The 13960-nt window shown below is 51.1% G+C and overlaps 1 protein-coding gene across 1 annotated transcript in view; it reads left to right on the top strand.

The window, feature by feature from the left end:
- Positions 1-639: 639 nt before the first annotated feature.
- PEMT (phosphatidylethanolamine N-methyltransferase) overlaps positions 640-13960 on the top strand; it is a 40868-nt gene continuing 27547 nt past the window's right edge. The window contains exons 1-2 of the mRNA XM_005425938.2: positions 640-735; positions 2243-2350. Of these exons, the coding sequence (XP_005425995.1) occupies positions 2258-2350 (93 nt within the window). The 5' untranslated portion in view covers positions 640-735; positions 2243-2257. The remainder of the gene's footprint in view (positions 736-2242; positions 2351-13960) is intronic.

Here is a 13960-nt window from a genome sequence, read left to right as displayed (position 1 = left end):
GAATCGCCCCCGCAGGTGCAGCGGGCCTCGGGATGCTCGGTCCCCGATTCCCCAGGTGCACCCACCGCCCTGCCCAGCCCGGTGCCACCCCAGCCGGCACGGCAAGGTCTGAGCAGGAGGCAGGGGCTGCGCTGGCACTGCGGGAATGCCCGGGGCTGCTGCCACCGGCTCACCCGGATGCCCCTGCAGCTCTTGTTGAAGTGCCCGTGCAGCTCCCATCCAGGTATCCATTCATCTCTCACTCAGGTGCCGATACAGCTCTCACCCAAGTGCCCAGGCAACTCTCATCTGGGTGCCTGTATTGCTCTCCCCAAGTGCCTGTACAGCTCTCCTGTGTGCTCGTTCATGTCCCACCCGGGTGCCCGTGCAGCTCTCACCTGGATGTCTGCACAGCTCCCACCTGGGTGCCCGTTCATGTCCCACCAGGTGCCTGAGCAGCTGTCACCTGGGTGTCTGTACAGCTCTCGCCCAGCTGCCCGTGCTGTTCCCACCCTCCCTGACTTCGGGGCTTTGATCAAGCGGGCACCGCTCGCCACGGTCATTGATCCCCCCCAGCGTGGAGGAGGGGGCAAAGTTGAATGTTCTGTGCCTGTTACGTGGCTGTCCCAGCAGCTCGCAGAGACAGCTCATCCCATTAGGGCTCCCCTTTTATCCCGAGAAGCACACAGCCAGGCACAGGCCAATCTGCCTCCCGCTGGCAGCCGCGAATTTGGTTGTTGAGCAGGAGAAAAGAAGGTGAGTGCGATGTTAACGATGGTGCCTGCCAGGAGTTAGTAGGTCAAGAAGCTTTTGTTCAGCCCGTGCTAGCACTGTGCTCAGCAGCGTACAAAACGAGAGGAAAGAAGCTGTCCTGGTCCCACGGCATTGCAATTGAAGCGGGATTAGACAGTTCGGCCCCGGTGCCAGCAGCTGCTCAGGCTGTGGCTTGGCAGTTTGGAGGGATGAGGTCTGGTGGGGAAGGGCTGCTCGGGGGTGAAGGGAGGGGAGGAGAGGCTGTGGAGGGTGGGAATAGGGGGAGATGGGTCTGGATCAGGCCATGGGAGCTGTTCCGATTGTTCCCGTGTCCCCAGGGCTGGGATGAAGGAGCCTGGAGGAGCTGGGGTGGTTTGAGGGCAGCTGTGGGCCCCAGTGAGGATCCATCCCCCCTTTCCCCAGGGCTGTGCAGTCTTTGCTCCTGCACTTTGCACCCTGGGCAGTCATGGCCGGGCAGGAGGCTCTTGGAGAGGCTGGATGTGCCCTGGGCCAGCATGGGAGCTGTTCCCACAGCCTTTCCTCTGGGCTAGGAGAGGTGCTGGGTTTACCAGCCCCTTTCCACGGATGGCACTGTGGCTCTGGTTCTTCCCAAGAGCCTGTGAGGAGCCAGTGGGAATTTCCCTCCCTGATACCTTTTTGAGCTGTGCCTGTCCCCTGGCATCCAAAGGTCTTGAAAACACAGCTGTGTTGGGGAAGCAAAAACCTTCCACGTCTCGATGTTGTTGTCTTGGTTTTGTTTCAAGTGAGGGCCGGGCTTGGGATGGGCTATTTTGTTCTTTGTTTTCAAAGGTTTTGACCAAAGGAAAAAAAAAAAGACACTGGCTGTTTTTCATCCAAATACCAGCACAGGGAGAGGGAGCGTGGAGGGAGAAGCAGCATGGCTTAGTGCACATAAAAACACTGACAGTGTCAGGGAGCTGCCTTGAGAAAAATCTCTCTTTTTAAAAAGGAGAGCAGTGAGTTTTAAGGGATTTGTGGTGTTGTCATTAAGACAGGAAATACTTCTGCAGCTTCTTACAGTGCAAATGCATTCCCCCTTGCTGTGGAGGGGGTTTGCATCACTCTGACTTTGTGGGAGACGAGTTTGAAGCTGACACTGTTCATTGCTAGGGGATTCCATGCAGACTGACATCCCTGGGACAGCCCTGTGTCCCCAGGGGTGCTGAGATGCTGTGGAATGGTGCTCCCTCTCCTAAAACACTCATGAGCTGGCAGCTGAGGCCTGGTGCTCATCCTCAGAGCAGCAGTGTCACCACTGATCCTGTGTCCTTTTGGGCACGCTGTGACTCTGGGGCTCCCGGAGGGCCCCGTGCCCCTGAGGTTTGGGGGCATCAGCTTGGAGAATCCCCCATCCTTTTTCTGGGCTTTGCACCTTGACACAGCACTTTGCAAGCTGTAACAACACGTTGCTTAGGGCTAGTAAAAGGTTCATGTACCCCTGGGGCAGCTGGTTTGAGGTGAAGTGCAGTAACCATCCCTTCTTCCACAGGTGGATGTGGCAGCCATGGTGCGGCTCTTTGGCTACGTGGATGTGACTGACACTGGCTTCATTGTGGCTGTCCTCTCAATAGCCTTCAACCCTTTCTTCTGGAATGTGGTAAGAACTGCCTTTGTGCCAGCTGCTCCTTTGCTCTCAGCTTTCCTTTCCCAGCTTCCTTTGGGAGGAAAAACCTCTTTTGAGAAGTCTGCTGGGCTGGGTGGGGGGAATTGCGCTCACCAGATCTTAGGAGTGACTGAGCAGGGGGCTGTGCTGCAGCTCCTGGGGCTGGGGGTGACTGTGAGGGCTGTCACAGAGGAGGTGAAGGTGGGAGCCAGCTCAGGATACAGAAGGAATTTGGAGCTGAGCTTGGGAGAGGGAGCAGAGCGATCAAACCCATCCTTCAGCCACATGTCCCACCCAGCAGCCAGGCACTGCTCACTGCTGGGACTGAGCATGAATGGCATTAATCCCCATCAGGGTGGCTGCACTGGATATGCTGCCTGCTGCTTCCCCTTGAAATATGCTGGCAGCTGCTCTTGTGGATGGCAGGAAGCAAAAACAGTCAGCCAAAAGTTGGCCTGAAAAAATCCCTCCTCCATCATGCTGCAAAGCCTGGCAGAGAGCTGCAGGGTTGGCAGCAAGCCAGCCCTAGGAGGAGCAGGATACCTGTGCATGGGTGATGTTTGCTGTGGCTATGGGTGCCACAGTGCTTTGGGAGCCAAGGCTGGAGAAACCTCCACTGCCTGTTACTGCTGTGGTTTGCTGCCTCCTTGCAAAACCAGCAGGAGTCATTGCTAGCCTCATTCTAGAGCATTCCAGAGCCAATATGCCAAGCAGGAAGCCCAGGATGAGGTGACTCCTACCCTGCAGCACCCTCAGCAGCAGAGCTGAGGTTTGGGGTGAAACACCCCTGTGAGCACTCCTGGCAATGGGATGTCATCTCAGCCACGACTCCCAAACCCGCCCACCAAACCTCCCTGCAGGGATTCTCTCCCTGGAGAATTCTCCTTTAAAAGGCCTTATTTTTCCAGAGGGGAAGGACTCCTCTGTCTCTGAGTGCGGGGGCTCTTGAGATTGTCTCACACTGGGCTTTGGAAAAGGGAGGCTCTGCTGGCTGTGAGTCACTTTGGAAACCTCTGTCGGAGCTCTTTGTTGCAGCCTCTCTAATTTTTCATGCAACTCGTTATTAAAAAGTCTCACGGTGTCTGAAATGCGAGCTGGAATATGCCACATTATTTCGACTGCAGAGTCATCATTTAGCATAAAGAATCAATGAACAAGAAGATTCAGGATGTGGTCTCTGGGGGGAGAGGCTGGCTCCAGTGAGAAACTGCATGAAAGGCAAAGAAAAAAGCACTTTATTAGCATCTGCTGCTATGCCTGCAACTCGTGGGATGCCTGCAGCTTGGGAAATAGCGTTGCTTTTTGCATCAGGAGTTTGGCTGCTGTTAAAGGACAGGGAAAGCCGATGTAGGAGCAGAAAGTTTGTTGCTCTGGGCTGCTGTTGTCCCCTCGCAGGGACTGGAGAACGGCACCGTTGGCAGCAGGTGGCACTCCAAGCCAGACGAGCAGGAGGTTTGAGTGAGCAGCCTGAGCTGAGTGGTGGGGAAAGCTCTGAGCGTGGCACTCCGTGTTTCTCCATCTGGAATGGGCCAGGTGGGTCTTGCAGTCCGTGTGCCTCCGTCCTTGCTCTGCCCAAGCCCCCCAGCATCTCCCTGGTGTTTGCAGTCCCAGTGTGTGGCTCACACCTGGCAATGCTGGAAGGCTCTTGCAGGCAGTCTGTGGGTCCTGCAGCCCTAAACAAGCCCCCACTGTTGGGTACATTTCAGCAAGAGTAGCCTTGGCTCTTCGTGGATTTTCCCTGACCTCCTTCCTTTACCTCCTCCCCATCCTTTTATCCATGTGGTCATTGTCCCCTCCCTGCACCCAGCCAGCAGCTCTTCTTTCTTTCCCTGTATCCCTGCACAGGCTCTCTCTGTCCTTGGCTGTTTGAGTTCCTTCCCAGCAGCTAAGATTGCTTCTGCATCTGAATTACTCTGGGTTTCCAAGAGCTTCAGTGCAAACGCTGGAATCCTGCACAGTGCCAAGCTCTCTTTGCTCTCTCTGCTCAATAACTAATGTGGGACACTGGTCAAAATCTCTCCTGTGCATGAAATACCTGATTTGGATAGAAATTGGGTGGGGATGCATTGATTTAGTTCAGTGTCTTAATTCCCTGTTTCTGCTGAACTCCAGCCAGGTCTGCCTCTTCCAAAGTTTGGTGCTGGGTTGTCCTTGCTGTGCAGTGCCTCTGAATAAATATGTGATGGGGAAACCCAGGCTCCATGCAGTGCTTGGGTCATGGAGAGGAGCATCCCAAGGCCTTGATCACATCAAGGTGACCTGGTGAGTACCAGGCGTGTTTTTCTGGGACAAAACCTGTAGAGTTTGGGGATGAAGCACAAGCTCTGGAGGCTGTGGAAGAGTGTGGCCTCCAGAGGAAAATGTGATGCTTGTCAGGTCGGTGGATGTACTTTAGGTAAGAGCAATTTTGAGGAGCAGAGTCTAAATGGGGAATTTGCAGACTCCAGCTGGGCTGTGCTAATGCTCCCTCCTGTTCTCTATAGGGGAGAAAAGCTCTTCTAAAAGGCCACAGGACTCACAATTCCCTCCTTCCTCCCTGCAGGCGTGTGCAGGAGGGTTCCAGCAATGTCTCCCCAGGGCCACCTGCTGCATTTCCTCACCGAACCCTGGGCTTACATCCCCTCCTCTGCTTCCACCCCCTTCTTGCCAGTTAAAATCCTGCCTGTCCCTGGACAGGTTATGTTGTCCATGGGATAGCTTGAATGTGTTCCTGCATTATTCTCTAGTTTTTCTCATATTTTTTCCTCTCTGCTGTCTCTGCTTTCCCACCCACTGTGTCTGTTATGAGAGGAGCTGCTGGGAGCTGTGGTCCCACAGGAGACAGGGTGCAGGTGAGGTCTCAATAGGAAGCAGCAGAGCTGTTTGGGGAATGAAATCACTTAAAACTCCCCAAGGATGTTCAGTGCAGCCAGGAGACTTGAGCCACTGTGGGGTTGTAGAGGGGCACCCAGCAAGGAGCAGGCACATCTCTGGAGCTGTGCCATAAAACGTTAATGAGGCCAGAGCAGCAGGAACTTCAATAAATCCCATCTGTGTTTGGAAAGCCGCGGAACGATGGGAGAAACTTCTCATCCCTTGGTAACTAAGGAAGGCAATAAATAAAAACTCCTCGGGGACAAACATTTTCAAGCCAAGAGAGGCAGATAACCTGCATGCAGGAGGCTCCAAGGAGCTGGCTGAGCCTTGGCACAGGAGGAGTTTCTAGAAAGCTGGGAGGTTTCTGTCACTCCCAGTAGCAGCCAGGCATAGCCATGAGGCCAGCAGTCTGACGTCCATCAGCACGCAAGTGAGTTTGAAGTGGGGAGTCATCCATCAGCAATCTTTTCTTGATTTGAGCCTCTTAAAAATGTAGGTCTGGCGTCATGGACCGATTTAGAAATGGCTCATCTTCAGCTGGCACCCTCACTCCTCCCATCACCTCTGGTCACCCCCGAGAGACACCCGTGTGTCTCACAGGAATCTGCAGGGTGAAACCTCAAATGTCACTGCTAGGAACAGGCTTGGCGTAATTTAGCATGATTTTAAAGAAAATAGACCCCATCAGACAGTGATTTTATTCTTCAAGGTTGCAGCTTTTCCTGTTCAGGGTAGCACTATCTCTGTTCTAGACTTCTGTCAAGCGTTTAAGCTGCATGAGGTTTTGATTAAAGAAGTAGTTGCACAGGGACCTGGGCTGACAACGCCTGGCTCCTGATGGATGTGTATCTCTTGGTTCATTTATTTTTAATTTCCCATCCTTTTCTCCTTCTTTGGAGACTGGAGGAATCTGCCTAGTGGGTAAGAAGTGCTTGCACTGGAACGGAGGGGGGAGATTGCAGACACTGGCAGTCTGATTTCACCTACCTCTGACCACTTCTTGCTAAACTTGCAGGAAGGTGCCTGGCCCAAAACATCCCCACGCTGCTGGGAAGTAAATGGAAGCTCAGGAGATGCCAGGATTCAAACCTCAGTGAGCCAAAGCCTGAGAAACCTTTTGGGGACAGGAGAAAAAAGCCTGATGCTGGGAGATTTCAGCAGCTTTTGCTGCCTGTCTTAGAGAAGGAAAGGATTGAGCTGTGGCTTGATGGTGGTGTGTCAGCACCTCGCTGGGGAAAAGAAATTGCAGGGTATAAAATAACTGTGTGAGGGCTGGGATGGCAGCAGAGCCTTGCAGGGAGTGCACCTCAGTCACCTGAAGTTTACAGCACTGGGAGATGAATGAATTGAGGGGATTCAATATTTTTTTTTCTGGCCTTCAAATTCTGTCAACCTGCGAGACTTTTGTGGGCTCCCCCACAAACCTTTGCCTTCCTGCAGCTGCAGGGGAGAGCAGAAAACAGCCCTCAACCAGCTTCTGGAAAGTGCTTTTAGACCCCATCATAGCAGCCATGGCACAGCGGCGATGATTATCTGCTTATAACAGATGCTAGATCAATAGCAGGGCTTCAAGCTACGCTGCAAGGCAATTGACTGCAGAAAGTGTTTCTTTATTGGGGTAAAGCTGGGCTTGCAACGAGGCTCAGATCCGCTCTTACATCTCCGGTCTTAAAATGTCACCACCAGCTCTGATGCCTTTCATCCTTTGTGCAGGGAGAGAACGCACATTATTCATAATTGGACTCTCTACCAGGCAGCAATAGCCATTTTCATTTCCTACAATAGCTGAGAAAGAGTGAGGATTTGCCTTTTTTTTTTTTTTTTTCCCCATCTCCCAAATAGCATTTAGTGGCAATTTTATTCCAAGTGACTTGGTAACGCTTTCACTCCGGCAGCGCCGCTGTAACGCGCGGAAGCGGGTGGCATCGATTCTCCAGCTCTCGTAACAGAGCCAGTCCTGCCTGGGTGTGTAACACCAGGCCTGTTTATCTCCTAAATTTAGCTTTTCCAGCGGGTTGGCACCGCTGTGAGCCTCATAACAAGCACCAGAACTGGGTCGCACCCTCCGGCGTGCCGGCTGGACTGGCACAATTAGGAGCGCTGTCACCCTGAGGGAGAGGCACATCCTCTGTCCCAGCACTGCTTCCCACAGCCTCACAGCTGGAGGTGGGGGTGTTTTCATCTAAATCCTCTTGAAGAAGCTGTGCAATGTATTTTTATGATGTCCCTGCAGGCTGAGCTGCCTGTGGCGGGGGTATGGTGGAGCCCAGCCTGGGCAGGCAGCTGTGAGCTGAGATGCTTTGTCTGTGTGTCAAGCTGGGCACGGTCTCAGGGCTCTGGGTGAGGTGGTGACAGTCATTCCAGCAGCTGCCCACCCACTGTGCACGGGTACCTGCCAAGGCAGGCTGTGCTTGGGAAGCTGAGCCATTTCTGTGCCTGTTCCTAGAGTGAATTTGGGATCCAGCTGGTGTGTGACGTGCCAGCTCAGCATTTCTCAAAACCAAGGTCAGAATCTGCCTCTCACCTCGCAGCTGACCCGATAAGCAACCTCCTTTTTTTAGCATCTGCAGAGTGCTTCTGTGAAAACTTAGGGTCTTTGTTGTATATACTGGACTTCTCTTGTTTAGTATTTTAAAAATAAACCGCAGGCTTCTGGCAGCCCGGCTGGAGTAAGTCAGCACACACACAAAAGATGAAAAAAAAATATTTAAGCCAAGAGTCTTGTTTCCATATGGGATCAGAGGATTATCTTTAGACCCTGGAAGCTGGAAGAGGCCCTTACTTCTCCATCCCACTCCATCCCTCTCCTGCCAGCCTGCTGCTAAGCCTTCTCACGTGCATGTCTGTGGCCACCTGTGTCTCACGGGACAAGGGAAAAGGTGCAGCTGGAAGCAAAATAGAAAGTGGTTTTATCTACCCAGACCAGCAGGTGTGGAAGAGGCAGCTCCTCCTGTGTGGCCCTGGGCTGTGGCAGTTTGTGCATAGCCTGGGGACTGGGAGCTGCTGGAGGGGACAAACCCACTGCCACCCCCAGAATGTCAGTGATCCAGGGGCTGGGCAGGGGCCTGCCACAGTCACAGACATGAGCTGGGTGTATTCCAGCTGTGCCATGACACAGATTGTTTAGCAGAAGCCTACCCAGTTCCCAGAAGGATGTGATCTCCCAAAATAGGCTGTTTTGATGGAGAAATGCAGACATGCAGTGTGCTGGGTGCTCTTGGGAGGTTATTTCTGTAAACCCCACTGCTGTGCTTCCAGCAGGATGCAGTAGCATCTTCTGCATGTCTGGAGACTCATGGTGGGGAGGGAGTCCTTGGGTTTCATGTTGGGGGTGCTGGCTCTGGCTTGGGGCAGGCTGGTGGCACCCCAAAGAAAATGTCACCTCATTTCTCCTATTTTTTCCCTCCTGGATGAACTCAGAGAGGACACATCTCCAGCTGCTCACAGGGCAGCAGCAAATGGGTGAGAAAGTAGATTAGTAAATCGCTAAAGCAAAACCCTCCATGTGTTTTCCACCTCTATAATGTCCTCAGTGACATGTGCAGCTGGAAATGGCTCTTGGCAGGAGCATCCCACATCCCTGCTCTCCTGAGTGTGGCTGCAGATATTTCAGCAGATATTTCAGCAGCCTCGTCAAAGCAGTGCTTGTTGGACATTGGTTCCTTGTAGATATTAGGAACCTCATCTTAGTTAAAGCAAACAAGTATGTGCAGCCTCCCAGGCTGCCTGCCTGCATCAGCCCCCTGACATTCCCCTTCCTAAGGGATCCTGACACAGCTTTAAAACCCCTGTACCCAAAGCCAGGGGAAAACAGTTGATTTTTGGAAGCTGGCACTGATGTATTTCATTGATGGAGGACAACTGACCTTACAGAACAAGGAGTTTTGATTTTGGAGGCTGACCCCAGTCCAGGGGAAGGGCTGTGGAGCTGCTGCCTGAATTTTCCTATTCCCTACCAAACCATCTGAACTTCTGTGCTTGCTCCTGTGCAGGAATGAGGTGCAACTTTCTTAGGAAGTTAAAAATTTGCTTTCCAGAAAACACCTGCACATGCACATGGCTTCATCAAACTGCTCTGCTCATCCAGTGGGTATAGAGGTCAAGGAGCAGAAGACTGGTGGGAACTCTTGATTTTCCCACGTGTCATTGAAATCCTGAACATCTGTGGTAAAGTACAGACTCACCTGGATTGGACAACACCTTACTTGGCTTTTTCTTTGTGAAACCTTTTTTTGTTCCCTCTTTTTACTCCCCCAGACAGGGATGATGCAGCCGTGGGCTCATTCTGCAGGTCCGCATGTGCAACCTCTGCTTTGTCTGGTTTTCACTTGCTATCTGTATATGCACATTTTTGGTGTGATCCTTTTTGTACTTTGGCGAAGAAAAAGGCTATGAACAGCTCACAGCCCTGAAGAGGGTGAAATGGAGATGGGTTTTAGCAATTTTCTGTGCTTTTGGCTGTTGCAGGGAAGCCTGACCATCAGGGCTCCCAGAACGCCTTCGTCACCTCCTTTGTACTGTGGGAGGTTTGCTCATTATCTGGTTTCTGCTTCGTTTATAAAAGAAGCTGTAATTGTGGCAGCTCCTTGCCATAAAAGCAGAAAGACATTTTCTGTGAAGGAAAGTGTACATGCAGCTTTTATGATCCTTTACAGTACTTCTTCTGCCTGCTTTTCTTGCCTCCTGCCCTTTGTCCAGCATAATTTCTGTGCCTGCCTGCTGCTCAGCGTGACCACCCCTGGCTCAAACCTCTTCTCTGCACCTTTTAGATAGAAAAAGTTGGGCATCCTCCTTGTCAGTCTTGTTGAGTGAAGGGAAGACAGACCCCAAATCCCCCCATGTAGTCAGGTGTTCCAGTTCCTGCCTCTTCCCTCAGAGCTGCCAGCCCAGTAGCAGATGCTCAATCTGCATCATCTCAGGTAAGGTTTTGGACTAGGGAAGTGATCCTTGTCCATCTGTCTGTGACTGAGGTGTCCATCTGTAACAGGAAGTAATGCCCAATCTGATCACTTTGAGGCACACATGCCTGTTCCTATAAAAAGCCAGAATGACCTCAGATGAGATACTGTATTTTTAACTATGAAGCATTCCTACTAAGTGCCCTTTCCTGTTTATTTTTACCAGGACATTGTTGTAATGACTGCAGACTTACTCATTTCATTCCCAAGGCTGGAGAGCAGCACTGAATTAGTTTCATTCCGAGATTTTGTTGTACAATCATTTTCCAGAGACTGATATATTCAGAAGCCAAAGCGGGTGCATTGCCCAATGAGGAGCATTACTTTTCTTCCTGTATCCATTAAGCTTTGGCCACTGATGTGGATGTGAGTAGATCCATATCTGGAAGGACTTTCTCAGCCTCTCTCCTCCAGCTCTGTAGAAATTTGTGGAGCAAAAGGCTGTGAGAATCTTTGAGCACTGGATGCAGGGCTGGTGTGTGTATCCCAGCACTGGGCTTTGAGGCTGCAGGAAGGGGAGGGAGCTGCCCTGGCACGCAGATCACTGGATCTGAGATGACTGAGTGTTCACTCGGCTTTTGGGGTCCTTTTCTTGCATTGAACAGATGAACAGATACCGTGGGGCACATGGTTACACCATCCACACCCAGAGGAACCCCAGTGTGACACCAGAGGGTCCAGTGGTTGTGTTTAACCCTTCAGGCTGTTGTTACCTGTTGTGCCCGTGTGTTGAACATCTCATCCCTGGGCAGAGGGGAACAGAGCCCGAGTTACATAAAGATCACATTGTCCCTCTCTATTGTTGCTGCCACGACAGCAGCATCACAAACATGCGTGTCCTCAGTGGGAAATGTTCCCAGGGGAGCTTAACACGGAGCCTGGAACATGATCTGTCCAGCTGGGAGAGGACAGGAGGCCCTTCCAGACGAAATCAGTGCTTTGCTGAGCATGGCCAGTGCAGCCAGTACCTCTATTCCAACCACCTCTCACTCCTCTGTGAAGGAGTATTGGATTTCTCTTGCATTTTGTGCTCTCTGAGGCAGATTTATTTTCTTCTCCCCCCTTCCCTGTCCCCCTCCCATCACAGCTCCTGGGGGAATGATGAGCGGGTACACGCTGTCCAGAGGATGGGTGTGTTGGGACTCCTTATTAGCAGACTTATTCTAGAGAATTAAACCCTAATTTCACAAAAGGGCAGCAAGATAGAGGCTGCAGCTCTGGGAGAAGCTGAGTTGGCTTTGTGTGTTGTTTGCAAATAGCACAAGAAGTCCTGGTCTGAGCCTGCTGCTCCTGGTCACTGGGGTATTGTGACCAAAAGAGTAATTGCTGTGTTTCTTTTCTATTTAAAACAAAAATTACAAAGTCATGTTCAAGGAAACCAGCCATGACTCCTCTACCATGCTGTCACTTGTGCCTCCACTTGTTTTTGGTTTCAGGCAGGGCTTTAAAATGTTCCTATTCCTCTTCCACTTCATCTTTTTACCACCCCTCTGCAAAGTGTTCCTCTGCGCTGCCTGTCATTGTTTCTCCCTGAGTTAATTGTTGTGTGTAATTGTGACCTACTGCAGGACGCTGCCTTGCTCTATTAGAGAGAGGTGCTAATGAAGAACATTGGGTACCCCATTACAGGAGAGCAAGGCTCAGCTCTCTGGGACGTGTACTTGCTGTACTGTTACTGCCAGCCTGGCAGAAATGGTGTTTTTGTCTCATCACTCGCTGGCTAATGATTGTAATTTTTACTTGCTGGGAAACTCTGGATATTATGGACTTCATTAACAGATACATGAGATGCTACCAGACCTGCATAAGGGGGAGAGAGGAAGAAAACAACCCCTGTGTGGAGGCAATTTTGTTATTTATCTGTAGCAGTAGAAGGGATGCAGAATTAGTGTGGGATTCAGCAGTGTGGCTAATGAGCTGGGCTGAGCTGGAATCCAAGCAAACCTATTAAGGAGAGCAAACTGCAAAGATGATGCCCAGTCCTGAAAACCTTCACATCAAACACAGGATCCAGGCAGTGCTGGGATGGCTCAGCTGCTTTATCTTCCTCTCTGTGGGGCTGGGTGTTTTTGTGCTGCTGGGTTTGTGTCTCTGGAGGCTGCTGCTTGCTGTCACCCACAGCCTTTCTCCATCCCCTTCTCTCCTGCCAGCTCCCTCTTACTCATACATTGGGTGAATTGGAGCTTCAGATTTAATCTTTAAGACAACAGAGCCAGAGTATTTTCACTCCCATGAGCCACAGCTCCTCGAGTAATTGTCTGAATTGAAATATTGCAGCATCCAGCCCTAGTTTTCAATTGCAGGCAGTGTGACATCTGCAGGTTGGGCTGGCTGGGGACACTGGCTATTCACAGTGGTACCTGAACCTGTATCTGCAATTAAATACAGGTCATACAGGAGAGAAAGAAACACCTGATTTAGCTGACACCTGCAGTATTGCTTTACACAGTCTCTGCAATGAATCAGAGGCTGCAAGTAATGTCAGTTTTTAGGTGACCTCAATCTCGTTTTACCTGGAGCCTGTGAAGGCTTGTTTCAGTTCAGGAACAGGATATTTCCTACACAGCACACTCTGGCTGAAGACTGAGCATTTGCACTCCACCTAGAATAACTGCTTTTTAATCAGGCTGACCTTATTTGCAACGGTGATAGCAATTGGAACTGGAGGTTTGCAGCAGCGTTGGGAAGCTTTGAGGAGCAGAATAGATGCTTCATGATGCAGATAAAGCTTTATCTCCACATTTTGAACCAAACCCAAGGCTGTGAAGTGAATTCAGAGGGACTTGACCTCAGCACTGTGATCCTTTGGGATCCAGGGCCTCGTTTGGAAATAACGCAGCTGAACTGAGGGGAGAAAGTAAAAGGTCTTTAAAAAAAAGGAGAGATGTTTATCTTGTAATGTGGCATTTGTACTGAGTCCTTGCTGACAGTGTGGTGCAGCAAAGAGCTTGTCTTCCTAAATTCGTGCCAGTTCAAACATCGTCAGTGCTATTGTTGGATCGCTTTGTTTGAAAATGGGTCTGTTGGGTAGAGGGCCTGATTCAATGAAAGCAGCTGTGTAGAACACTTCAGGCTCTTCCTCTGCTTTGCTTTATTTAGGGCTGCATGAGTACAAGCAACAGGAAAAAAATCCCATGCAAATACAGGATGTGATGTGGGCAGAATGTTCTCAGTCACTCAGGAGACTGGCACACACCTTTGCTTCTGGTTTGTTTATGAAAGTGCCTGCCATGGGCTGCCTGTTTCCAATCTGTTTGCCCCAAGGAAAACACTCTGAGCTTCAGAGAAACGTGTGAAAGTACAAGGCTTGTGGTTTTCTGGATGGGGACTGTGTGCAGTGGGAAGCTGAGTGTGGGCCAAGTCATCTGGGCTTGGAAGATGAAAAGAAATCTGGAAAAATGCTTCACCGTCCTGCTCACGAGATGCTCATCTGGCAGCGTTGCCTTCCCTCTGAGCTCCAGCAGAGCCCCACATATTTGTGTAGGGGCAGTTTCTACCTTTCCCTAATGTCAGGAGATTATTTTATTTGATTGCATTCCTGGTTTGGAAGAGCTGGGTGTGTCCCAGCTGCTCCCCGTTCCCCCATGCAGCCCGCGTCCCTCCCACTGTTGGGCCATCCCTTCCACGGCCCAGGCTGGGACTGGAAAGGTCCTTCCCCATCCCGTGCTGTGCTCTGGAGAAGTCATTATTTCACAAATAGTTTTTCCATGGGATTTGCTGGCTGGGAAAATGGGGTTGGGCTGAGGCTGATTGCCTGTGGTGGGAGCACATTGCTCTTCCCCTTCAGTCT

The sequence above is a fragment of the Geospiza fortis genome, unplaced genomic scaffold, assembly GCF_000277835.1.
Source record: "Geospiza fortis unplaced genomic scaffold, GeoFor_1.0 scaffold213, whole genome shotgun sequence".
NCBI lineage: Eukaryota > Metazoa > Chordata > Aves > Passeriformes > Thraupidae > Geospiza > Geospiza fortis.
This window is presented reverse-complemented; position numbering and strand designations above follow the sequence as displayed.